The sequence below is a fragment of the Zootoca vivipara genome, chromosome Z (assembly GCF_963506605.1).
Source record: "Zootoca vivipara chromosome Z, rZooViv1.1, whole genome shotgun sequence".
Classification (NCBI taxonomy): Eukaryota; Metazoa; Chordata; class Lepidosauria; order Squamata; family Lacertidae; genus Zootoca; species Zootoca vivipara.
The window spans coordinates 37891539-37918792 of record NC_083294.1 but is presented as its reverse complement, the minus strand read 5'-3'; the positions used below and the strand labels follow the sequence as shown (position 1 = coordinate 37918792).

The 27254-nt window shown below is 43.3% G+C and overlaps 1 protein-coding gene across 3 annotated transcripts; it reads left to right on the top strand.

Moving 5' to 3' along the window:
• Positions 1-76: 76 nt before the first annotated feature.
• On the top strand, positions 77-27229 carry ZBTB33 (zinc finger and BTB domain containing 33). Of its 3 annotated transcripts, XM_035113791.2 has the most exons (3): positions 9620-9659; positions 17114-17206; positions 17819-27229. In XM_035113791.2, the coding sequence occupies exon 3, from the start codon at positions 17821-17823 to the stop codon at positions 19843-19845; it is 2025 nt and encodes a 674-aa protein (XP_034969682.1). In that variant the 5' UTR covers positions 9620-9659; positions 17114-17206; positions 17819-17820; the 3' UTR covers positions 19846-27229. The 3 variants fall into 3 exon arrangements, with proteins under 3 accessions (XP_034969679.1, XP_034969680.2, XP_034969682.1); XM_035113788.2 differs by lacking the exons at positions 9620-9659; positions 17114-17206 and adding an exon at positions 77-315; XM_035113789.2 differs by lacking the exon at positions 17114-17206 and having other exon boundaries at positions 9253-9659.
• The last annotated feature ends 25 nt before the right edge of the window (positions 27230-27254 follow it).

The window sequence follows — 27254 nt, the reverse complement described above, 5'->3', positions numbered from 1 at the left end:
TGTAGCATTTAAAAAATAAATACTTACTCTCTCTCTCTCTCTCTCTCTACACACACACACACACACACACACACACACACACACACACACACACACACTTTATAATATTCCGTAGATTACGTTTCTTTACTGTTCTTTACTGTTTATCTCTACGGTCACCCTCTGCATCCGGGCGCAACACCGTATAGCGCTCGTGATGCTACAAGGTGACTCGCAATGGTTCCCAGAGACGGTTCCTTTGTGCTTGGATGGGCTGCAGCCCCTAAGGAGCGATGGAGGCTGGCGCCATAACCGAGGCGGGAGGCCAAACTCCAGGTGAGAACAACCTTTCCTCGCAGTTCATTGCGCTTCGGAGTTGCGGCTAAGAAGCCGGGCAAGCAACTGAGAAAGGCGGGAGGGGGGAGGTTTATTAGGGACCATTTGACCCAACCCCTTTGGATAAAAGAAAAAGCGGAGCAAGGTCCTGACTGGGTTGCTGCGCGCCTTTTTTTCTGTGGGGTGCAGATACCCTCCCTTCAAATACTGGGGAAAAATAAGACTAAGAACTGAAGGGCTTCTTGTTACTTTTTCTGATTCTGGGTAGCAAAATGTAGGAATAAAAAGCAGTTCTCTTGGCGTTAAGACCCACCTCAGTTACTGTTATCACACCTACCAAATAATAGTCTCTCAGATCACACACACACACACACACACACACACACACACACAAACAAACACACACACACAAATCCATACGTTCATAAAACTTTTTATCTCTACAGATTAGCTGAACTAGAAATTCTGTTTTCCCAGCTAAGCTTTACCAGGGCTGAGATGCACAAAACACATAAAGGAAAGCAGTGTTTTGATATTCAGCATTTTGATACCTATCATATGTGCAGGATAGGTGGCAGATTCATTGTTCATTTTGAAGTTCTGGAATGTGATTCTCAAATTTCTGTGCCTTAAAGTGGAGGGATCACAACTTGCTGATAATTTATTCCAAATGATAGGTTGGATCCTAAAAGTTACTAGAGAACATTGTTGGTAAGCTACACAAATACTACTCTTAAACCCTAAATGTAGACAATATAATTAGGAAGTAGTTTCATAGAACTGTAGAGTTGGAAGGGATCCTGCGGATCATCTAGTCCAACCCCCTTCAATACATGAATGTGCAGCTGTCCCATATTGGGATTGAACCTGCGACCTTGGTGTAATCAGCTCCATGCTCTAACCCAGTGGTTCCCAATTAGCTAATTAATGAGGACCCCCTATTTTTCAAAAGCTAAGTCACAGACCCCCGACTTTCAAAAATCAATTTTCTGAACAAAATGTGGGGTAGCCCCTAATAAGCAAAGGATTTTAGGTATACTGAAAAACAGACTAGGGCTGAGTGGTATCTGGTTTTCAACTGTGATATATATCACTAAACCTTGCGATATTCTGATACCTGAAATTGGGAGTGAGGGAAGGAGCAGTCACATAGATCCAGCGGGTGGGGTGCTTGCAGATCAGGCATGGGGATGAGGGAAGGAGCAGTCATGGAGATCAGAACTGGGGGGGGGGGAGAAGAGCTGATGCTGCTTTCCTGCTGACTGAGAAAGGCTGCTCCACCTCAGTGCCAGGGGAAGATAGTGCCATGGTGCCTTGAAGTGAGGGCGATCAGCTGCTCTGTTTGTCAGCATGAGTGAAAGCATTATCGGCTGCCTTTGTCTCCCTCACCATGTGGGAAGGCAGCTCAGATCAGCAGTGTTATCGGCTGAATTCATCATGCAGTATCAGCGGTGCCTTGAAATTGGCTGCCCTGCTCTCCCTTGTGTGAGGAGCAATATATTGCTGCGCATTGTTGGGTCAAAATTGTTATCGCGATGTGGTATCAAAACCGATTTTGGCCAATTTGTTGAAAAATCACACAGCGCTAAACAGACCATAAAATTTGAATTATTACCATGCAACAATGACCAAAAATATAGTTTGGGGCCACGGACCTCCTAGGTGTGTTCTGCAGACCCCCAGAGGTCCCCAGACCCCTAATTGGGAACCACTGCTCTCTAGCCAACAGAGCTTTCCTGGTGCAGTTCAACAAGAGTTCTTCATTATGTGTTTGGGACTAAGAAATTACAGTGCTTATAACGCTTCTCCCTACACCTTCCAATTTTGCGAAACATGAAATATCATTCGCACCTCAGACAACTGAGAGCAATTTTATTTGAAGCCTGTCTTACAGGGGTAATAATACTGTAAACATTATGTGAACATTAACTGTACTGAAGTATAACAGGTAGAGTTATTTGATTCACTTCAGTTAAATCCTTCTTATTTGGCGATCACTTGTAGCCGAGTAAGATTGTCTTCCATGAACACTGTTTTAATAGTGACTGTGGAGGCCAATTCTGGATCCACACATCCTTCCACTTAGGTTTCCGGGCGGGAGTTGAGCATGGTGAGGGTTTGCCAAACGTGCCTTCCTCTTAGCATGTTTTCCCCTTTTGTCCTGAGTTCAAGTGTCATCAAAGCCCATGACACCTTTGGTAAAGGCTATTCTCCAATTGGAGCACTCGCAGGCCAGGGTTTCCCAGTTGTCAGTGTTTATACTACTTTTTAAGATTTGCCTTGAGAGAGTCTTTAAACCTCTTTTATTGATTACCAGCATTACGCTTTCCACTTTAAAGTTTGGAATAGAGTAGGTGCTTTGGAAGACAATAATCAGGCATCTGAACAACATGACCAGTCCAACGAAGTTGAAGTTGAGGAATAATTGCTTCAACATTGGTGATCTTTGCTTCTTCCAGTGCCCTGGCATTAGTTTGCCTGTCTTCACAAGTGATGTGTAGAATTTTTCATAGACACCATTGATGGAATCTTTCGAGGAGTTGGAGATGGCTTTTTATATGTGGTGCATGTTTCACAAGCATACAGTTGGTAGTACAATAGTAGTATACAAGCATTTTTGTTTCCCTGCGACTGTCCCGGTCCTCAAACACTCTGCACTTCAATCTGGAGAAAGCTGCACTCGCAGAACTCGGGTGATGCTGGATTTTGGCATCAATGTCGGCCCTTGTAGCCCTTGAAACTCTATGACAGAAGTTAAGGTAACCTTACTCTTTGCTTTCAGCCTACTCAGATTAAAGAGCTTTCTATCTGTTTGATATTTGATTTCTACTCCGGTGGGGAATTTCCGTTCAACAAAGTGTAGGATCATGGCAATGGAAATAATGAATAGAGTTGGGACGATAACATAAACCTGTTTAACACCTGGTCCTAATGTAAATGGTTTATTTGAGAACCGTTGCAATCTGCGATTGTTGCTGTCATATCATCATGGAGGAGCCGAAGGATGTTCACAAACTTATCTGGACAGTCAATTTTCAGAAGGAAATTCAGAAGGAAATGCTACAGGGCATTACGATTTATAGTGTCGAAGGTCTTAGTCAGGTCAATAATCAGCATATACAGGGGTTGGTTTTGTTCTCTGCATTTTTCTTGAAGCTGTTGAGTGGTGAAAATCATGCCCACTGTCCCCCTAGAAGGTCTAAAACCATTTTGGGATTCAGGAAGGGTAGTGTCACAGTGGCCTGGGTGGGCTACTTCAGAGTAACGACTCCACACAGCTCTGCATTTTATTCTTTTATTGGTACTGTGTATTTACAGTGCTAAAGGCAGTGCTATTTACAGAGATTGACACATCTTATCCGTCTTCTTCAGTACCTCCGAATGGAGATTGGCGCGTTCTCCTCCAGCATAAAAGCTTGGGGAGACCCAGCCTCTTCCCCCGACGTTTCTTGCGCAATTCCAGAGTCGGTGGTAGTGGCCTTCCCCCCTTGCTCCCCCCTTCCTGTCCCACCTTGGGCAGTGGCTCTGCTACCTTGCCTGAGCCTCGGACACCACTTCCTGCTTCTCCACTTGAGTCGGAACTCTCCCTGCTTTCCCCAGCGATCGGAGATGGGCTGGATCTCAAGATGGGAGGGACCTCCCGATATTCCCTGTCCCTCACAGGTAGCCTCGGATATTTTTAAAAGATGGTTTGCTAAGATCCTTGCCAGAATTTTGCTGGCCGCAGCTATTGAAAAGATGCCTCAATAGTTTCCACAATCTGTTCTGTCACTTTTTTAGAGAGAGAGATTGATAATTTTGGCATACCTAAAGTCTGCTGGGATCTCTCTCTCTCCCATATTTTTTTGATGAGCTCGTGAAGGTGTTGTGTAAGTTCAATTCCTCCCACTTTGAAGATTTCGGAAGGTATCCCATCAGTTCTACTGGCTTTGTTGTTTTTCATTTGGTTAATAACTGTACACAGCTCTCCCAGATTTGGCCTTTGAAACCATCAATCATGACATCCTTCTGGACCATCTGGAGGAGCTTGGAGCTGGGGGCACTGTTATACAGTGGTTCTGCTCCTTCCTCCTGGGCCGTGTCCAGAAAGTGGTGCTGGGGAATGAGTGTTCAGTCCCCTGGGCTCTCACTTGTGGGGTGCCTCAGGGTTCTGTCCTCTCCTCCATGCTTTTTAACATGTATATGAAGCTGCTGGGAGAGATCATCAGGGGGTTTGGGCTGGGTGTTCATCAGTATGCGGATGATACCCAGCTCTACCTCACCGGTGAAGGCAGTGAATGTCCTGTGTGAGTGTCTGGAGGCTAACAGATTGAGGTTGAATCCTGACAAGACAAAAGTACTGTTTTGGGGGGACGGGGCGGGCACATATGGAGGACTCCCTGGTCCTAAATGGGGTAACTGTGCCCCTAAAGGACCATGTGTGCAGTCTGGGAGTCATTTTGCATTCACAGCTGTCCATGGAGGCGCAGTTCTATTCTATGTCCAGGGCAGCTGCTTACCAGTTCCATCTGGTACACAGGCTGAGACCCTACCTGCCCGCAGACTGTCTCGCCAGAGTGGTGCATGCTCTAGTTATCTCCCGCTTGGACTACTGAAATGCACTCTACGTGGGGCTACCTTTCAAGGTGACCTGGAAATTACAACTAATCCAGAATGCAGCAGCAAGACTGGTTACTGGGAGTGGTCGCTGAGACCATAAAACACTGGTTCTGAAAGACCTTCATTGGTTCCCAGTATGCTTCTGTGCACAATTTAAAGTGTTGGTGCTGACCTTTAAAGCCCTAAATGACCTCAGCTCAGTATACTTGAAGGAGTGTCTCCACCCCCATTGTTCAGCCAGGACACAGAGGTCCAGCTCTAAGGGCCTTTTGGTGGTTCCCTCCCTGCGAAAAGTGAGGTTACAGGGAACCAGACAGAGGGCCTTCTCAGTAGTAGTGCCCGCCCTGTGGAACGCTCTCCTAATAGTTGTCAAGGAAATAAAAAACTGTCTGACTTTTAGAAGACATCTGAAGGCAGTCCTGTTTAGGGAAATTTTTAATGTTTGATGTTTTATCGTGTTTTTAATACGGATTCTGTTGGGAGCTGCCCAGAGTGGCTTGGGAAACACTGCCAGATGGGTGGGGTATTATTTGTTTGTTTGTTTCTGTCTCTTTGCCAGATCTGAAGGGCCTTCCTTTTCTTGTCAGTAATGTGTCCAATCTCACTGTTATTCTCATCAAACCAGTCCTGGTGTTTCTTTGTTTGGTATCCAATAGTTTGGTTTGGTTCACACACTGCAGTAATGGATGTTTTTAGCTTGGTCCAGTGTTCCTCAATGTAGCAGATGGTCCTGTAGTAGTTTGGAAGCAATCTTGAGGGGCTTGAGTGTTCATTTTGCGCCTTGGTTTCCTACCTTGAAGCCAAGTTGTGGTATAATCTTGATAGCCATCGTGGAATGTATTAATCGGTGATCTGTCCAGCAGTTGTTGGCACTTATCATAGCTCTGGTAAGGAGCACATAACAGCAATATTCTATTCGGACAATTACATAGTCTAAGAGGTGCCAGTGGTTCGACAGAGGGTGCCTCCATGATTTAAATTTATTTTTTTGTTGAAAGAGTGTGTTGGTAATAACAAGGTTGTGTGCTGCACATATCGTCAAAAGTAAGATTCCGTTCTGGTTGCTGTTGCCAATTCCTTCTTTTCCAATAGTCCAAGGCCACAGATTAAAATATCGCCCAACTTTTGCATTAAAATCACCCAGGAGAATAATTTTATCCTCCTTAGGCATCTCTGAGAAGATGGTATCCAGCTGAGAGTAAAAAAACCCTCTTTAATGCCTTCATTGGCATTCAGTATTGGTGCATACGGTAAGCGCTTAGAATAGTAGCCTGTTGGTTTATGGTGAGTTTTATTCGAAGGGTTGAAAGTTGCTCATTAATGCTGATAGGGACTTCTGACAAGAGCTTCAGAAGATCTTTTTTGATAGCAAAGCCTGCTCCATGTATTCAATGTTCTTGTTCAGGTAGACCTTTCCAGAAGAAGTATAGCCTCCTTTTCTTTCTTCAATTGTCTCTCACCAGCTCTTCAAGTTTCTTGAAGCACTGCAATATTGATGTTAAAACTTCGCAACTCTCTTGCTATGATGGCAGTTCAGCATTCGGGATGCTCATTATCTGTGTTATCCAACAAAGTCCATATATTCCATGTTCCAAAGTTCAATTGTCATTAATGACTGCTGGGTGGCCCCACTGGGCATGGCAATCCAGTCAGGGAAATAGGCAGACTATGTTTGGGGCACCTTTTCTAGCCCCTCCCTCTTTTTGGGATGAGCAGAGTGGATCCTAAAAAGGGCTGCTCAGTCATGGATACAGCTGCCTGGCTGCTCAACTGCCTCTTTCCTTGAGTCAGAGTGATTGAATCTGTATCCACCGCCCATGTACTGGTTCATGACTAGGGGCTTCCAGATTTCATGGTCCTGCGCCTGTTACCATTTGCCGATAGCCATGGTACTTTTGAGGTTTGGGTTTGGGATGGGTTTTTGGAAGACACCTGTGCATGAATTTGTTTTATGTGTGTAGATCTGTGCACGCTGACCAATGTACAGTCTTCGCAGTAAGGCTCTGTTCTGATGGTGTGAGTATCACGACGACTGGTAGATTCTTATTTGCTGCAGCCTTCATCCACCTTCACAGCTGTTGTAACATACCGCTTGTTATCTTCCGCCTGTTCTGCAGTTGAGGACTTCTTGGATCATTCTTGGTCTAGCTCCTCCCCTTTGACCTTACCGCCTTGGGTGACGCAGCTGGGAGTATGAGACTCCCAACGGCTTCACTCACAAGGGTCATAGGAACATGGAAGCTCACTCACCACAAGGTGATGATCCAGCGAGTCACCCAGTAGGACTCCCCGCTGCCCAACACCATCTTGCCCAGGAAGCGACCTGGGGAGTCGTAAAGTTAAAGTAGTATTGGAGTTACAGCAGGCTGTGGAAATAACAGGCGCTTCCACAAATTTTCTCTCTTCGAGGAATTGACTCTGTCTTAAGACACCAGTGAAAAGAAATGTGGGTAGGGAGGAATATTAGAAATACTTACCCAGAAAGAAGGAAAATACATCCACATTCCCTTAACTATTGGTAAAGGTAAAGGGACCCCTGACCATTAGGTCTAGTCGTGACTGACTCTGGGGTTGCAGCGCTCCTCTTGCGTTATTGGCCGAGTGAGCTGGCGTACAGCTTCCGGGGTCATGTGGCCAGCATGACAAAGCCGCTTCTGGCAAACCAGAGTAGCACACGGAAACGTCGTTTACCTTCCTGCTGTAGCGGTACCTATTTATCCACTTGCACTTTGACATGCTTTCGAACTGCTAGGTTGGCAGGAGCTGGGAATGAACAACGGGAGCTCACCCCGTCCCAGGGATTCGAACCGCTGGCCTTCTGATCGGCAAGCCCGAGGCTCTGTGGCTTAACCCACAGCACCACCTGTGTCCCTAACTATTGGTAGGTCCACACTTATTTCCTAACGGGCAAACATTCCAAGGGCTGCTCACCAGTTGAGCTTCTCCCAGAAAACAATAGAGAACACTTGGAGATTCTACTGAGAAAGCAGGGTATGAATCCCAGAATTGTGCTAACTGCAAGCGGAGAAAGTACATTAGCAATACAAACAAACTGCAGTCATTGATCATTGACACCATCAATATACAGGTGGGAATTAAATGACAATAGGTAATTACAATCAAATGGCAATAGGTGATTTAAAGGATACTTCTGCTTCTTGTGTTTTTTCTGTTATTGAATCAAGTTCTTTTTTTATATATGTTAGGACCAGTTGCCTAATCTGAGGTGATTAACAAGTGGCTTGCATTCCCAACTTGTAGGCAGCTCATACGCTTGTGGATTGACGGGATGTGCATAAATCAACAGTTTCCACCAGTAAAAGCTAAAGCCAAGCTAGGGGCAAGCTGCTTGCTAGGCTGTCTTTATCAAGGTTGACAAATGCAGGTCAGGGCATTAGCATAGGTATCTAGCATTTCAAGTGGCTCCTGGGACTGGGTTTTCTTTGCAGTACTGGATAGCACTTTGCAGACTTGGTGAGTAAATCTTTAATTTTGCCCCTGATGAGATTAGTTGCAAGGTATGTTTTTTAAAAGAATGTCGGAAGCATTTTACATGCAAGTTGTGTTTTGGCTATGCTTCATAAAGTGAAGTATGCCCAGTTACATCCAGTTGGCTGCCTGGAATAAGCTGCTGTTTCCAAGGACATTTGAGCAAGTTGCTTTTCTTTCTCAGTTCAGTACTGGCGAGTTTAACACCAGCATTCTTCACTGAAGTGGGACTTGTATTTGTAGTAGGTTGTCTGGTGTAGCAGCAGCATAATTTTTTTTTTATAGCCAAAGTGAACGAGTATTTAAATGCTGATTTTTATTTAGAGTCTGTGGGCTTTGAGGGTAGAGGTGCTTCTGATTATTCCTTCCCTTCACCCCCGACCCGAAAAAACAACAACCTGGTGCTTGCATATTCGGAAGTAAGCTTCAAGGAGACTCCTTCCCAAGTACAGAGCATGCATAGGAGTTTGCAGCATTCTCCTTTTTATGTTTACACGGAAGCCCCATTCTTTAGTAAGACTGTGTAGACTGCCCCTGGGTTCTGGGGCACACGTGGCTTAAGAGCTTGCGACGATGCTCTGATGACTCTCAGCCACGTGGGCGGCGGCTTTCTAGGACGTAGCTCCGTGGTTGCTGAGCCTTTGCCATTCATCCATCCATTAATTCTTTTTATCAATGACTTTAATTACTTTTAATTAATGAAATTTCGGCTTTTGGAGTGTTCGAGATGACCGCATTCTAGCGGCTCCATTTTTAATAATAATAATTAATAATAATAATAATAATAATAATAATAATAAATAACACGATCCATCAATTAATTTTTGGTTGTTTTTTTAAAAGACACTGAGCCGCGCAGAATGCGGTCATCGTCCCAAAAGCCGAAAGTTGCCGAAGAGCCTTCGGGGTTCCTTTCTGGGTTTCCTCTCTTTCGCCGGAATTTTCCGACAGCAGCCGAGCGCGTTCTTCTAAGGCTCTCCCTTCGAACCCGCCCTCTCCGAACGTTGCCATGCGCGCTCGGGCGGCGAAGTTGCCGAAACCTGCCGAGCGTGCGCGCGTGTTCGCCTCCCGATTCCTGAAACCAGGGGGCGGGGAGAGGAAGCAGCGCTGGTGCTATGGAGAGCGTGCAACAGAGCCCCCTGGCGGCGGCGCGGCTAACGGGGAGGCGTCTTCGACGTCTGCGGACGGCGAGTTTTCGCGTGCGCCTGTCTTCGGAGCTGGCGGCTTTGGGCGACGGTGCAAGAAGCGCGGCGGAGGTATCGGGCCCGTATATATCTCTCTTTCTCCCTCTCTCTCCTACCTCCCCAACCCCCACTTAAGTTACGCGGGGTGCGGGAGGGGTTCCGGGGAAGGTAAAGCGCCGGGTGAGGCCGGCAGGAAAAGAAGGCGGCGCGCTCTCCTTTGTGCAAGCCGGTGCCGCCTTGCGCGTGCTTCCCCCACCGCCCCCAGCATGCTATGGGGAGGGGGCTCAGCAGCTTCCAGCATTAGCTCAGCTGGAGAAAGAGGGTTGGGGGGAGGAGGAGAGGAAGCATCCCCCTGGGGTGTCCTGGGGAGCCGCTTCCCCTTTCCCCCGTTATTTTTTGCGCGCGCCCCCACCCACTCCACTAACTTGTGCTGAACCCTCAAGTCTGTTGGTTTTCCCCTACTGGGATTCTTCCTTTCTCTTCAGGGATAGAGCACACACCCTTTTCTTTTTGGAAGCAAAAGGGTAAATAACAAATAAGAGGACAGACCCCATTGATCAGGGCTTGTCCATACTTCCGTTTGCATCTCCCTGCCGCCCCCCGGCTAGGGAAATACATGGTTTTGTGCTGAATCGGAGCAAACAACAATTGAGTTTTCTGCAGATTGCCGTTTGTTCCCGGGGGAAAGTGGCTGGTTAAAGGACTCATCCCTAATTCCTCTTGTAAAGGCAATTCGGGTTTCCCCCGATGGCCATTTGTTCCAACCTATCGCTAAAGAGCAGGTTTGCCCTAGGAAAGGAGAGGGACAAAGGGGAAACCACTCAGACATATGCCTAGAACGTGGGAAAGCACTTGGACCCATGCTTTCTAGGTAGAAGTGTGGATGAGCCCCCTGGTCCAGCTATGCTTGGGGGACAAGGGCCCAGAGAGTATACTTGAGTGGTACAGTAGATGCTTAGTGTAGGGGGACTTGCAGCGTGAGCTGGTCTGCCATCACCCCACCCCACCCCCTGCTTCCCCCAGTAGAAGAGCTGCAACTCAAGGGGTAGAGCACCTACTTGGTGTGCAGAATATCCCAAGTTCAATCCCCAGCACCTCCAGGTAGGACTGTCTGAAACCCTGCAAAGCCGTTGCCAGCCAGTGTATACATTACTGGGCTGGTTAGACCCATAAGTCTGATTTGGTATAATGCAGTATCCCATGTTCCTAACTAAGGTGCTACAGCACACCCCCTTCCCGAGGTTGCTGCTTGCTTCTTCTCTCCTTGGTGCTCATTGTTTCTTTTCCTCCCAAGTGTTCCCTTAACCCCCTCCCCCCACTCTGGTATCTCTGCTTCTGCTCTTTCTCCCCCTAGCATCTTCCCCTTGCAGTTGCATCTCACCCCTCACTCACTGACTTCCCCCCACAAATGGCACCTTAAAGCCTCTTCCATTTCACACACTTACAACTTGAATACCATCATTTACACTCAGGGGTCCCCAAACTACGGCCCCCGGGCCGGATGCGGCCCAATCGGCCTTCCAATCCGGCCCGCGACGACCCCCGCCGCCCGCTGCCGCCGCCCGCTCTCACGGCGCGCGGCGCAGCGACGATCTAAAAAATCGGCAAAAAATCGCCGAAAATCCTTTGTGCGCATGCGTATGGGCCTCTCCCGACCCGGAAGAGGTCATTTCTGGTGCACTTCCGGGTCGGGGGAGGCCCATACGCATGCGCACAAGCGATTTTCGGCGATTTTTTCCCCGCCCGTGTGCGTGTGCGCATGCGCACGGGCGCGCACTCCCCCGCCCTCCGGCCCGCTGCGCGCGCACTCCCCTGCCCTCCGGCCCACCGCGCGGTCGGCGCGGTAAGTCTGGGGACCCCTGTTTACACTTGAAACTGTTCTCTTTCACAGCAGTTCCCTCAGCCTTCAGTTTGCAGCATGTATAAAGCAAAATCGCAAAAGAACTGCATGCACTACAGTGTGAAGATGATTGGAGTTGAGCATAATGCATAGAGTATGCATATGTAGCAATCAAAGATTTCCCAAGGTTTCTGCTTTCCTGTTCTGCTCTTTTCCTATAGAAACTTGTTGCTCCAGTTTGACAAATATATTCTGCATGACAATCCTCTATGGTTCACTCCTAAGAGTTGCCACTTTGTTTACAGGCTCTGTTTCTCCAGCTTTGACTGCAGCTGAAACTTTCCCCGGCTGTGAAATAAACTGGGAAAAGCTTCAGCAGCTGCGTTTTTGTGGGTCATTTTAGATGTCAACACTGGGCATGTGGGAGAAGGGAAGTGTGAGGAGGGGTCATGCAGAACACAGCTTGTTTTTAGGTAGAGAACCTGTAGCTTCTTAGGCAGAGACCTTTGCATCTGAACCTCTCTTGTCTATCAGACTGATTTTAAAAGCGTCAGAGCAGGGCCTATAAACAAATAAACCCATATTCCCTTGTGTCCTTTTTCTTGGCTTCTCTGACAATATACCAGACGTTAATCTCTCTAGAAAGCTTCTCATATGTGTTCCATTACATTGCTGTCCCAGTTGCCCCCACCCCATAACTCAGAGCAGGTTACAGAAAACCAGACCATTTGTAACACTTTAAAAGGCCCTTGGAAGTTAAAACATTAAAACCTCTGCTAATGCCCGCTTCGTTTCTTTTCTGGAAGGAATACCAACTCACCTCTTGCACCCATTTTGCTGCTGTGTTCATGTTTTCAGCCTGGCTCCCCACAACCAAAGTTCAATCCAACAAATGCACAGTCCAGGTGAAACAGACTGAGACTGAGGGTTCTGCACACTGGTTGCTTTCTAAGAATCCTATTGCGGGGCGGCTACCACTTCTAATCTCAATTTGTAGGCTAAGCCAGGTTTGGTTTTTGGAGCTTGGAAGTCCACCTTCCAGCGGGCAACAAGTACTACTGTTCTGTCCTGACTCTACCATTATTAGGCAGAGAGAGGTAGCTGGTTTTTGGTTATTCATTTGGATGTTAGTAATTTAATTTATTATTATTATATTTGGGTTGGAGACGGTTTCCCGCTAAGGCGAGTGAGAAATACTTGTGGGTTTTTTCTGCTCCAGGTGCCAAAGTGACTGGCATTTGGTACTACACAGCTCTGCTTGGAGGGGTGGGTGCTGTTTCAGTTAGGGTAGGAGTAACTGAGCCAACTTGGCAAAGTGAGCTTGATTTCCAGGTGATGTTGGCCCTGAATTGAGTCTCCAAGGGGAAACCTCAAAACTGTTCTGCCCTTCCCTCTGCAAGCAATGGAGGCTTCAGTCTGGTTATCCTTTTTACATGTGCAGCGCAGGGTGAGAGGGACCTGGTCTACAGCTCTCTTTGCAGTTGATTGTAGTAGTGGCTATGGTGGAGCTAGATTTAGTCTTGAAAGTGGGCCTTTCCCAGGCTTCACGCTCTCACATGCTCTCCTCCCAGATACCCAGTCTATAGTCCCTTTAAGTAGTATATATCAAACACCTCCAAGGATATGTCTCAGCATGCCTACATTATTTAACCAAGCTGGCTTCTCAATCTGTAGGATCTTATAAGCACTGAATTTCTGACTTCACTCTCACTCTCTTTCCAACAGGACAGGAGCTGTCTGCACTTTAATTATTCTAATATACAACATTGTCTCATTGGGCCCATCCTAGAAAGCACAGGTCCAAGCAGTTTCAGAAATAGATCGGAACAAATGGCAGGCAATACATGAGGAAAAGCCAAATTGTCATTTGTTCTGACTGATCACTAAAGAGCAGTTTTTCCCCAGGGTAAAAGCAGCTGCACAAGAAGAAGGTTGGATAAGCTCTTAGCTCTAAGGATGCAATAGGGAACTGGGCTCGCATGTCTTTTAACAGTTGCCTAGGAGTGAGAATTACAACAGCTGCAACTTTTCTCACCAGTTATGGGAAAGGTGCAATTGTTTGGTGTTTTTTTTTAATAAAAAAGAACTTTACCGTATTGGTTTTTACAAATCATTACACAAAACCTACAAATTTACAAAAAGAAAAAGATGAAAAAAAAGAAAAAAACCATCAAAGAAAAACAACAACAAATAAAACAGAAAAACGACGAAATGCATATGTGTGTCCATTCAATTAATCAGTACAGTGGAACCTCGGTTTATGAACACCTCGGTTTATGAATTTTCAGTTTATGAACGCCGCGGACCCATCTGGAACGGATTAATTCACTTTCCATTACTTTTAATGGGAAAGTTCGCTTCAGTTTATGAACGCTTCAGTTCATGAACAGACTTCCGGAACCAATTACACCCATGTTTCAGTTTATGAACGCTTCAGTTTAAGTACTTCGCGGACCCGTCTGGAACGGATTAATCCACTTTCCATTACTTTCAATGGAAAAGTTCACTTCAGTTTATGAACGGTTACTCCGCGGACCGTCTGGAACGGATTAATCCACTTTCCATTACTTTCAATGGGAAAGTTCGCTTCAGTTTATGAACAGACTTCCGGAACCAATTGTGTTCATAAACCGAGGTACCACTGTATCTAAAAAACATCAACTGGTTTCCCCCCCTCCCCCCACCCCTTTCCCTTCTTCTCAACCTTCACTAAACTGTCTTGTCAATTCTCCTTCTTGTTTGTATCTGCACCTTTTGGTTCCTATTCCTACAACATATCCTTTATTTTACTACTCCTCTACCATTTTTTATACGTTCTTTCAATGTTATTTCCTTATTTCTTCCTTTTATGCCTTATTTCTTTCTCTTCTCTTTTTTCTCTCTCTCTGCCATATTTTCATTTGAGCGTTTAACAATTCTGTAATAGGTTTGGTTTTTCCGTCTTGCACCCAATATAATCTATGAATAGTTTCCAATTTTTCGCACTATCTTCTTCCTTTATTCCCTTTACTTCCCCATATCTTTTGGCCAAATTACAATAATTCATTACTTTAATTTGCTAATCCTCCTTGGTTGGTACCTTTTGAGATTTCCATTCCTTTGCTATTAATAATCTTGCTGCCGCTGTGGCGTAACTTATCAGGCATCTATCCTGTGGTTTAATATCTTCCCCTAGCATACCTAGTAGGAAGATTTCCGGTTTTTTCTTAAATGAATATTTCACTATTTTTTTTAATTCCCTATAAACTTCATCCCAAAACACCCTGATGTGTTTGCATCCCCACCACATATGGATATAGGAGCCTGTCTCATTTAGACATCTCCAGCATTGGCTACTGGCACCCGGATACATCTTTGCCAATTTCTCCGGTGTTAAATGCCACCTATTCTGCATTTTTAGCAAATTTTCTTTTATATCATAATTGGGTGTAAATTTTGAATCCCTATCCCATAAGCTTTCCCATTTATCTATTGTGATTGTCCTTCCCAAATCTTGACCCCATCTAATCATTGAATTTTTTGTTAATTCTTCTTCTGTTTCCCATATCAATAAGGTTTGGTATAGATTTTTTATATGGTTTTCCGTAGACCCCAATAATATTTCCTCTAATTTTGATTTTTCTTTCTCGAATCCAATCTTTTTATCTTGTTGAAACCTTTGGTTTACCTGGAAGTACTGCAACCAACTGCTAAAATGGCTTTTAACTTCTGCGTAATCTTTTAGTTTTAATATTCCTTCTTTTTCTTCTAAAAGGATTCTATAGGTTGGCCACCTGCCTTCAGTATTACGTCTTTTAACAGCCACAATTTCTAATGGGGATACCCACCAGGGGGTTTTGGGTTCGAAATATCTTCTATATTTCTGCCACACTTTATATATAGATTTTCTTATAATGTTATACATAAAAACATTTTTTTTGCTTATTTTATCTCTCAAAAGGTACCAATGCCATCCGGCCCCTATTCCCTCCCCTTCCAGGTCCAACAAATCATTATTTTCCAAGTCCATCCAGTCTTTAAGCCATGTCAATGCTGCCGCATCGTGATATAACTCTATATCTGGCAATCCGCCCCCCCTCTCTTTCTGTGATCTATCATAATTTTGTGCTTTATTCTTGGTTTTCTCCCATTCCAGATGAAATTCGATATATCTTTTTTCCAGTCCTTGAAATGCTTTTCCTTACCTAAAATTGGCAGATTCTGGAATAGATAATTCATTTTTGATATAACACACATTTTAATTAAAGATATTCTGCCCATAAAGGATATCTTTAATTTTTTCCAGGTTTCCATCTTTTTTCTTATTTCTTTCCATGTGGTTATATAATTCTCTTGTATTAAGTCGATATTTTTATTTGTCATCCTTATTCCTAGATATTTCATTTTTTTATTAATTTTTAAGCCAGTTATTTCTTGTAATTTACATTTTTCTTCATTTTCCATATTTCTTGTTAACATATTCGTTTTTTCATAATTTAATTTTAATCCTGCTAATTTCCCGTATTCTGTAATTTTAGATAATGCTTGAGGGACACTAATTAAGGGGTCTTCCGTCGTTATCACTAAATCATCGGCAAAGGCCTTGATTTTATATTTTCTATTACCGATTATTATACCTTTTATTCTTTCATCTTCCCTTATTGTTTTCAATAGAGGTTCCAGTGTGATTATAAAGAGCAATGGCGAAAGGGGGCATCCCTGCCTGGTGCCTCTTGTGATGTTTATGTTATCTGTAAATTTTCCATTTATTAACAAATTAGCTTTCTGACTTTCATATATTGCGCCAATTGCCTTTTCCATTTTATCTCCTAATTTTATTTCTTGTATTGCTCCCAGCATAAACTTCCATGATGCTCTATCGAATGCTTTTTCTGCATCAATGGCTAGAACTGCCGCTTTTTTATCCCTTCTATTTTCTAAGCATTCAAATATATTAACAATAATTCTTATATTATCCTTTGCTTTCCTACCTTTAACGAAGCCCGCTTGGTCTTTGTGAATTAAATCTGCTATAACTCTATTTATTCTATTTGCTAGGATTTTTGCGAAAATTTTATAATCTGTTTAATAATGAAATTGGCCTGTAATTATTTATTTTTTCTGGATCTGCATCTGGTTTGGGGAGGAGTACAATTTGAGCTTCACTCCAAGATTTAGGTATGGATCCTTTCATAAGTGCCATATTCATTAAAATTTTCAGATAAATCGGCGTATCATCGTGGAGATTTTTATAGTATTCAATTGGTAGGCCGTCCGGGCCGGGGGCTTTCCCTTTTTTCATGCCTTTTATTGCCTCTTTTAATTCTAACATTGTAATTTCTTTATTTATTAATTCGGTTTTTTCCGGTGTCAATTTAGGTAGATTAATTTTTTTTAAAAAATTCCCTATTTCTTCATCGTTTACCTCCTCTCCTTGGTATAATGCTTTATAATAATTTTGAAAGGCTTTCATGATTTCCTTAGGTTTATCTATAAACTTTCCCTCTAAATTGTTGAGATGCTCCTTTCACCCTGTACTTAAAGGCTCGGGAGCTCAGTGACTTGTTTGCTCTGGCAACCTGACTAACAATACATGTGTAAGGTAGTAGCCCTCGGTTGTGTAACACTATTTAAATGCCCCCTTGCATTTTCTTTGCTTCAGTTAACAGTATTCTTTAAAAATATTTTTATTTTTCCTCTTAATTAGGAGAATGAGAGATGCATTTATCCCCAAAGAGGCTGATATAATATAATCAGTCTTCTTTATGTATTGGATTTGCACAGATGCTTGGCATTTGAGGTTTGTAAATATTTATTGTTTTTCTGCAAAACAGTTCTAGGAAAAGTGTTGTCACTGGCAGCGTTGCTTAGATATTTTTCAAAGCTGCTTTTCCATCATCCAAGAGGCTGCAGCCTTATAACATTTAGCTTTATTTGAAGGGAAGCAGTATTTAGTTTGGGACATTAATAAATTATTTGGTTTTTTTAAGCACAGATTTTCTATCTGATAGTTTCTAGAACTGACCCCAATATTTGTACACACACTCTCTAGGATGACCCCCCCCCCAGTCACACGTGCAACTTTAAACACATTATGCAGAAGGGCCATTATTGTTAAGAGAATTTACTTTTAAAATAAGCAGTTTAGGATCGTAGCCCAGGTTATTGGGAAATGTAATAGTAAATATTCTTAATGCTTTCCATTTTGAGAAACTCTATGAGTTGTTCCTTAATACATGGCTTCCCAGCAAGATAATCTCATAAGTCAAATTCATTAACATTCCAACTTAAAAGCTTTCATTCTGGTTTAAGATGCTGCTGCTAAACATTCAAGATGATATTTGGGGCACAGAGTATAAGCATCTTCTTCTGTAGCAAATACATATGATCACACTTCTCTTTCTCATTATAGGAATGGAGACCAGGAAGCTAATCACCGCAACAGACAACCAGTACTCTGGCATGTTGTTAAAGGCTTTGGACGAACAGCGAGGACATGGACTTTTCTGTGATGTTACCATCATTGTGGAGGACCGAAAATTTCGAGCCCACAGAAATGTCCTTTCAGCTTCCAGCACTTACTTCCACCAGCTTTTCGCGCTTGCAGGTCAAGTGGTTGAACTGAACTTCATCAGAGCAGAGATTTTTGCAGAAATTCTCAATTACATTTACAGCTCCAAAATAGTCCGGGTGAGATCGGACTTGCTCGATGAGTTAATTAAATCAGGGCAGTTGCTGGGAGTTAAATTCCTTGCTGATTTGGGTGGTCCTTTGCAGCAGGTGAAAAGTATGTCAGGAAGTGTCAAGCCTGGCTCTTCAGAATGGCCCAGCTCTGAAACTAATGGCCTTGAAGCACAGAAGTCTCCAACACCAGCTGGGGGCCAAAATCTGATTGATGAGAAGCCTGCTGTAACAGTCTCGTTGCATGGGGAAGCGTGTGATGCTGCAAAGATTACTATCAGTGATTCTGATGATGACGATGTCATTTTCTGCTCTGAGCTTGTGCCTCCAAAGGACTGTCCTCTGGAGCCTACTGTAGTAGCACAGAGCCAGCCTTGCCTAAATCCTGTGGGGGTCCCTGATCAAGTAAATTGTACCAGCAGTAGTTCCCTGCCTCAGTCAGTTGCAGCGACAGCTCCGAGGCTTGACTCGTGCCCTGGCCAGTCAAATCCAACTGAAAACCAAGTACCTGCTGAGCAACTTGTCCCCCCGGTTCCAAAACCTATGGCTCCAAATGTGCTTGTGTTAAATAGGCCACAGATTGGAGCATTGCCAAATGCTGGCTCATCACATGAAATAGAGGTATCTCCTATCCCCGAAGAGAATCAGCAGCCATCTAATAATGATTCCTTAACTGACATGGAAACCAATGCCATTGATGAAGAAGAGGATGAAGATGAGGATGTTGAAGATGACGACGACATCCTCGGTTCATCCAGCCCAGGTTCAGCAAGCAGCAGTTCTTTGGTCCAGCAGCCCACCACCCCTAAACCAGCCGCTGCACCTGATGCCACAGGAGTACAGATGAAGCACAGTCCTAGCTTTCCCCAAGAACCAGTCTCCCAACCCAGAAAGTTCAAAAAGAAAGTTTCTGATGTTCTTCCTGGGAGCAACAAGGACGCTCCAGCGGGCGCTGTGCCAAAGCACGTAACGGAAGGCCAGAAGACCATCACTTTAGATAAAGCTACTGAGATAGAAAGCTTGTCGACAGGTTGCAAGGTTTATGCAAACATCGGTGAAGATACCTATGATATTGTAATCCCTGTGAAAGATGAAGCTGATGGAGAAGTGCAGTTGGATGACATGCCCAGAACATCGGGGGACGATTCTACAAACAGGAAGCGCCTCAAAGTAAAGCATGATGATCACTATGAACTCATAATGGATGGCAAGGTCTACTATATCTGCATTGTGTGCAGGAGGTCTTACGTTTGTCTTACAAGTTTGCGGAGACACTTCAACGTGCATTCTTGGGAGAAGAAGTATCCATGTCGCTATTGCGAGAAGGTTTTTCCTCTTGCGGAGTACCGCACCAAGCATGAAATTCACCATACCGGGGAGCGGCGGTACCAGTGCTTGGCATGTGGACAGTGTTTCATCAACTATCAGGTCATGGCCACGCACGTAAGATCGGTTCACAGCCAGGATCCTTCTGGCGAGTCCAAGCTATATCGCTTGCATCCCTGTCGGTCTCTGCAGATCAGAAATTATGCATATATTTCAGGAAGTTCCAGCAATATACCTATGGTAAATGACAATGCTCTTGTTTATCCTGTTGACCCTGCAAAAGAAGCCCCTCAAGAACCAGCCCCTAACCCTTCAGGAAAGCCAATGACCTGGGATGATATCTTTGTTCCACAGGGAAGTGAATCACTATTCAAACAAAATCCATCGGATGGCAGTACTGAATTTGAGTTTGTTATACCGGAATCTTATTGAATCTTCTCTCTGACCGAAATAGAAATATAGATATATATATATAGATATATATATATAAAGAAAAACTTCTTTAAATGGGCTGCTTGAAAAAAGTTGTAGGACATCTCATGTTATATAACAAGTCAGTGTGTTAACGCCTAGCCAACAAAATGTAGTATGTTAAGACTAGAATGTCTATAAGCTTCAGAGATCCTTGTGAAAGAAAATTGGTCAGGGAAAGAAAAAGGTTTCACCTGAATATGGGAAAAGGCACTTGAGAAGCTAGGTGTTAAATGTGTTTGGTTCATTATCATGGATCGAAATCTGGTGAAATAATTGTTTGAAAAGGTGTGGCTTCTTTACAATAAAGGTAACTCACAACTTATGCATTTATAAACCATGCGCATTCAGTTTCATGTGTTTGGCAAAAAAATTTTTTAGAAAATTAAATAGGGGGCAGATGTTCAGGTAAAAGGACTGTGCCAATCCCTCCTGCCATTGAACCCAGTGTGTTTTGACCAAACATGACTTTGGCATTAGGTGCAATCCCTGGACCATAATCCCCACGTAAGTTGAGAGTCTCTTGTAATGAGAAATGACCCCGATAACTTGTAGAATAATGGGAACATTTATTGCCTCTTGAACCACTTATTATGTAATCCCTTCTTTCATGCTAGCACTTTAAAACTGATTTTTTTTAATTGCTTGAGACTACGTAAAGGCAGTCTGGATAGGTTTTCTGATTATAGCTTAGTTCTTTTTTTATAGTAGAAATCATTGCACTCCTTTTAACTTAATGGAAAGCACAGTGTTGTTGCGGGAGGGTATGTGAAGGTCCAGTCATCCTGTCCATAAATCAAATTATTTTCTAAGTGGCGTCCCAAATCTGTTCTGCTCCAAAATAGCCATTCTGCCTTCACAAAAATTGCTCATAATGTAAGCTTGTATCTTGGAGGAGAAAAGATGCTATTTGATTGAAGAAGCCAGAACAAGTTTTATTTATATTTGGTAATTAAAATGACCCAGTGGCTGGACCATTGTGTTTTATTCTTCAACACAGGAGGGGCTTTGTCAGCAAAATTGTCCAGTGACATTGCCCTTCTTCAGCCTGCCCACATTTTCTACCCTCCAATATCAAGGAATTATGTCAGATTCTCCTTTTGCTAAAACCATGTTGGTGGTTTGGATTAAGCTGCCGTTTTCCATTTAGCTTACCATGGAAAAAGGTGGTGACAGATATAACTGTATAGGTGGGTTTTTGTTTTTGTTTTGTGCTGAAGGGTGTGGAAGCTGTTTCCCAAAGTTACACTTCAAATGATGTACAATATGCTCACAACTTACACACATTTAACTAGTGTGTGCATTTATCTTTATGTGCTTGGCAAAACATTTTTTTAAAGGGGGCAGAAAGGAGGAGGGTGTTCAGGGGTAAAAAAGACTGGTAATCCCATCTGCTATTGCACCCGATGTGCTTTGACTCTCCCCAGAACATAACCCCCACGTAAGTTGCGGGCTTACTGTCATTTGTTCCATAATTGAACTTATTTATAGTTTTTCATGAACTTAGTTATTTTGACTTCATTTCAGGGTAACTGTCAGGTTAGTTAGGAGTTCAGATAAGGATTTAACATCTCATGTACGTTCACTGGCAGGGGTGTGTCAGGTCTCAGACATTGTGCCTGTTTACTCCCCCCCCCCCTGCACAATGTTAACATTTTTTTAAAAATGCTGTGGTTATAGTAAAAGTCCATCTTGAGTGGCGGGGGGAGGGAGAGCTTGTCCCAAGTAAACTGGCCAGCAGTCATGTAGTCTGTTGCTTTACATTGAATGATGTCCTAAATTTTTTGTAAATTACGCGGGGTTGTAGGGTGTGTGTGGAGATGTTATAGAAGACGGGAAAGGATTGTGATGAATAGAAGTAGCTAGAAATCAGTGGTATGTCGTTAAAATCTCTTCTTCCCACCACTTTAGAATTCCTTCTCCCCATGTTTTGTGAAATAAACATTTCATTTTAAAAGCAACCACTTCTGGACCTTAATTTTAAGAACATAAGAATAGCCTGCTAGATCAAGCCAATGACTCATCTAGTCTGGCAGCCTGTGGGAGACCAGGAAGCAAAACATGAGCACAAGAGCAATCTTCCCTTCTATGGTTTTCAGGACAGCTATTTGGAACCATTGTTGCCTCCAATTGTGGAAGTAGAGCATATAGCCATCATGGCAAGTAGACATTGATAGCCCTCTCCTCCATCAATTTGTCCAATGCTCTCTTCAAGCCATCCAAGTTGGTGGCCATCACTGCCTCCTGGGGAAACTAGTTCCATAGTTTGACTATGTGCTGCATGAATAAATCTGATCTTTTATCTGTCCTGAATCTTCCGACATTCAGCTTCATTGGATGTCCATGAGAGGGGGAGAATTTATTTTTTAAATCCACTTCACTATTTTATAAACTTCTATCATGTTGCCTCTTCCTAGCCTTTTATCTAAACTAAAAAGTCTCTAATCTTTCCTGTAGGGAGCATCACCCCGTTTTTCATGGCACCACTGGGTTGACGTCTTAATCAAGCCCTCTGCTATAACTCCCCCAAGGTCTTGCTCCTGGTCCTTCACCTTTAGATTTTAATCCTTTGATTAAAAATATATATATCTACTTTTCTGGCAAGAAAGTAAGGTCTGTTGAAATATGATAAGCTATGACAAAAAGGATGTTGGAAATCTGTGTTTGCAGTAATGGGCAAAGGTCCTTTGTTATCTAGACTGAGAATACATTTTGTTTATGGGGGAGGGATTAAAAAGAAAATAGTTCCATAAACCATGTTTTAAAGTGAGTGGTTCATATTTAAATCTGATTTGTGATGATGATGATGATAATTTTAATCACTAGTTGAAATTGGTGTGTTCCTTCTGTTACAGGAGGCATGCTTCAAGTTTCTCTAAAATTTTAGGAGTGAACAAGATCCCTGTTAATGAGATAATATTAGTAGTTCTTAGCAAAAGAAAAGTCGCTTTGCGCTAAGTAAAAATTGCTCACCATTCCTTCAAATGATAGGTTTTGTGCATCTTATAGCAGATGTTAGTTATGGAGTTAAACAACCTATACTTCCAGAGAATATTGGCAGCAGCAGTGCAGAGGAAGGAGTACAGAAATAAACAAAGCGTGATACATAGCTGAGAACGGCCCCACTTTATTGATTGATTACAGCGAATAGGTTTAGTGCCCTAGGGCATACAACAAAAGACTGAGCAGCCTGAGTGCTGGTGGATACCCCAACAACCAATAGGGAGTTGTCCAAGGTCAGGGTCCACTATAGCATGTACAGCTTTGAAGCAAACATGGACAACCTGGTAGGGGGTGCTATGACCCTTCAGCCCCCAAACGGCTTCTAGACAGGGAGCGCCACCCTCCCAAGTTCCCTTAAGGTTGAACTCCCCCTGAAATGGGTCCGGGTGCCCCTTCTCACTTCCCTTCTTAGATTCCAGCCCCAATGCCTTTGCTGCCACCAAAGGAAAGATGAGGGCAAATGGAGGGTGCCTCTCCTATTAACACCCCCCGAAAGGGAGTCTTATTCCAGCCCTGGGTTGGGCAACAGGGGATTGGATTAGATGACCCTTGTCCCTTCCAACTCTATGATTCATCTCTTGGAGAGGCAGCCCTGATTGACTTATCGAGTGAAGGCTGCTGTCCCCGTTCTGCACTGCGCCACTGCAGAGCTAGACTCCCTGGTAATTTCAGGAGAACCAGGACATAATGATAGCATCCACTGAAACTTTTTAAAACTTAAAGGGATCGTATCCTACTCAGAATAGGCTGATTGAAATTAATGAACCTAAGTTGTTCACACCCGTTATTTTCAGTGGTTCTACTCTTGAGTATGACTTAATGTTGGATACAGCCCCAAATCATGCCTATAGAAGGTGTCTCTTTTTTTCCTTTTGATTAAGTATACTGTAAAAGAAAACTGGAAGATAGGGTTCCAAGTTGTATGTTTTTGGTAGAAGAATCAGACATGCAGACATCTCAGGTTCCTTGCTTTTCCTAGGAAGAAAGTTTCAGTATCCAAAGTTGAAAAGTCAGTATAAAGTGTGTTTATATTTTTGAAATCCTCTGCTTTTAGTAATTATGGGTTGGAAATAGCACTGTACCCGTTCTGTACCTTAAGCCATTTTTGTGACACCCTATCGTTTAGATATTAAAACACCTGACTTTTGCTTTTTGTAGGGTTAAAAAGAAACACTTTTGGTTTCTAGCCTCACTTATCACCTTTCTGTAAATATTAGCATGTTGACTCTGGGGAGGAAGGTTACTGTAACCTAAAAATGTGTTTGTACAGAAGAGCTAGATATTAACCAGAAACCCCATAGCAAATCTGTACTCAAGGTTAAAATAATAGTGGTTTATTGACACCATTCCAAACGTGTCCTGCTTGGAACTAATTGCCCTTGATTTTGGTTAAACTTGTTTCAGGCGAGTTATGCTGCGTCCATCTTGCACGTTACCCAGAATGAGGTGGCACACTTCTGGAAGTACCACATCGGTCTGCATTCGTGTTTTTTGAGTGCTTTGCCCACCACCTTGCATGCAGCAAGGGAGAACAGTTCAGCATATCCCTCTTCTTGCAAGTTTAATGCATGACACCTGACCTACCTGCAGAGTGAGGTGGTACAGTCTTTGATTCTGCCACCACCTTTCTGTATACAGTTGTACCTCGGTTTACAAACTTAATCCGTTCCGGAAATCCGTTCTTAAACCGAAACCGTTCTTAAACCGAGGCGCGCTTTCCCTAATGAGGCCTCCTGCCGCTGGTGCCCTTCCACCGTTCAGATTCTGTTCTTAGACCGAGGTAAAGTTTGCAAACTGGGACGCTACTTCCGGTTTTGCGGAGTTCGTAAACTGAGTACGTAAACAGGGCTGTTCTTAAACTGAGGTACCACTGTAATGTATACAAACAACCCTTAAGTCCAAGTAAGTGGTATTGCGAGGGTGAGGTGGGTAGGAGAGTGTTAAGTTCTACTTCATGATTTCTTTTCATAATTCATATCATGGCATTCCAGTATAAAATTTAAACATGTAAGTGGGGGAATATCAGTGCATTGCATATTTATTTCCTACTAAAGCATAGAACTTTTTTTTTAAGGGGTGGGGGCAGTGGTTTATTCCATACTGGTTTCTACTGAGCTTTATCCTTTCTTAAAAATAATAATAATGAATCAATACAGTACTGTAATGTATATAATTTGTACAGTTTTCCCCCCTTAACATACTTTTTTGGGAATTGTGTTTTGCTTTTCATTAACCAATACTTGACCTTTAGTTCTTAGAGCTTTGTATGGCAAAAAAATAAAAAGCTATTAATTTTCCAATGTGCAAACAATTTATTGAGAAAAAAAACACCAAAACAGTTGTTTCTGGGATTGCTGTTCATGGATGGCTTTTGCTGCTGCCCAGTTTTTGAAAAGTCAGATTTGGATTCCTTTGCAGGTGTAAACTAAAGGAAAGATGTGATTAATCTGAATAGGGACAGTTACACGTCTATCGGGTCCAATGTCAGGTCCAGAAGCATTTTAGTCATGCTGGCCAAATGACCCACAAAAAGCTGTCTGTGGACAAACACCGGCTCCCTCAGCCTGAAAGCGAGATGAGTGCTACACCCCTGAGTCGCCTTTGACTGGACTTAGCTACCCAGGGGTCCTTAACCTTTATTTACCAATGAAAAACCATTGTTTTAGCTCATTTATGTAGTATGTCTCAAAATCTAATTGGTTTTGTTGTTTTTTAAAAACAGTTTAGCAAAACAACAACAGAAAGTATCCCAGAGCACTTGACGTAAGCTTATCAAAAAGGCTTGCATTCTAGAAGACATAAGGGGAGAAAGGGGAGCAAAGAAGCACAATTCTTAAATAGGAATGATAAAAACCAGCTGGGATTAAAACAATTCAGGGAGAAAAGGCAATGGAATGGCTCTGGTTTGCATCTCTTTATTTGCTGTTGCCTGATGCCAGATGCCAGGTGAGGAAGGGAAGCTTGGTAGAGCTGGTGTCCTACAGTGGAGGCAATCAAGTAGCCCAGTGTCTCTTCTCCCTCAGGAGTAATTCTCAGAGCCCTGCATCCAACTCAAGGCGCAACCTACTCGTCCCTTATGACAATTGGTGACCCTGGGTTGAGGTATACATCAAAAGATGGACCTATCGGTTCAGGAGAATTAAATTGTGATGCAAACGGAACATTGGTACCAACTACACACAAGAGAGGTTGCTTTTGTGCACATATTTTTGGCTGAATTGGGGTAAAAGAATGTGGAGTCATTTTGTCATCATTCCATTTATTTAGCTTGTGTTTTATATAGGTGATTGGTTTTAAAAACATTTTTGTTCAGGAAGCACTTTCCACATCGGCTCCTTTACTGTGGAACTTCAGAGCATCTACTGCAGACACACACACACACACACACACACACACACAAAATTTTGCAGCAGATGGTGTGTTTTTAAGGGTTTACACAATTCACTGGCTAGGCCTTTATTGCCCATGAGAAGGAACCCTATAGCAGCACACCCAACATTTCCCCCAAATTCCCCTTGTTGAGAAAGTCCCTCTAGATTGGTGTCTTTTTGTGGATGTGTTCTGCAACTCGTCTTTATGCAATAATAGTGCATTATTATTCTGCTGCACTGGGAGTTCAGTGATGCTTCCCCAATGTTATCTGGAGGGGGCACTCTTGCACTGCAGCAGAACAACTAGGGCAAAAATAAAATAAACCAAGACACCTGTAGTACAAAACGTTAACAGGGCTTGATGCTACGTTGCTACATGTCCAATTAGTGCATGTTCTGTATCTGTCCCCAAAGTGTTGCAGGCTCGATCAGTATGGAAAGCACAACTGTGTATAACTACCCCAATACCATTATGAGCACAAGTAATAAATAAGCTGGCCAGAGTCGTTCGCGACTGGACTTCACTGTCAGGGGTCCTTTACCTTTTTTTTAGGAGCATAGAAACTGCCTTGCTCCAAGTCGATGCATTTGCCCACCTAACCCAGTATCAAGCGGGCATTTCCCCCATCACCTGCTGCTACCGGGTACCTGATCTTTATTTAAACTCTAAGCCTGGGATCTGAATGGAGTGTGTCCTACCACTCATTTATTGCCCCCCCCTTGCTAGCTGTGAAAAGAGGCAGCATACTTTTCATGTTCACCCTCTTCTCTTTGTTACCAGGGCCTTAAATACAAGCAGCTCAGCTCACCTCTCTCCTTCCCTGCCAACCACCCTTTCTTTCCTAAGTTCTATGTGCCATTATTTCTGCTTTTGGTCAAAAGCCTGTACTTAAGAATTCTTGCAGTTATTTACAGTGACCCAAATTCAGCTGCAGAAGAGGGATTATAATGGAAGCCATGTTTCTGTGCAAACACCGGGGTGTGTGTGTTCCAACA

Bases quoted from the DNA above. Each gene is read 5' to 3' on its own strand.
- ZBTB33 (XM_035113789.2), top strand. From the start codon at position 9,413: ATGCGCGCTCGGGCGGCGAAGTTGCCGAAACCTGCCGAGCGTGCGCGC. The intron at 9,660-17,818 runs GTATCGGGCCCG...TTCTCATTATAG, and splicing joins GTGCAAGAAGCGCGGCGGAG to GAATGGAGACCAGGAAGCTA.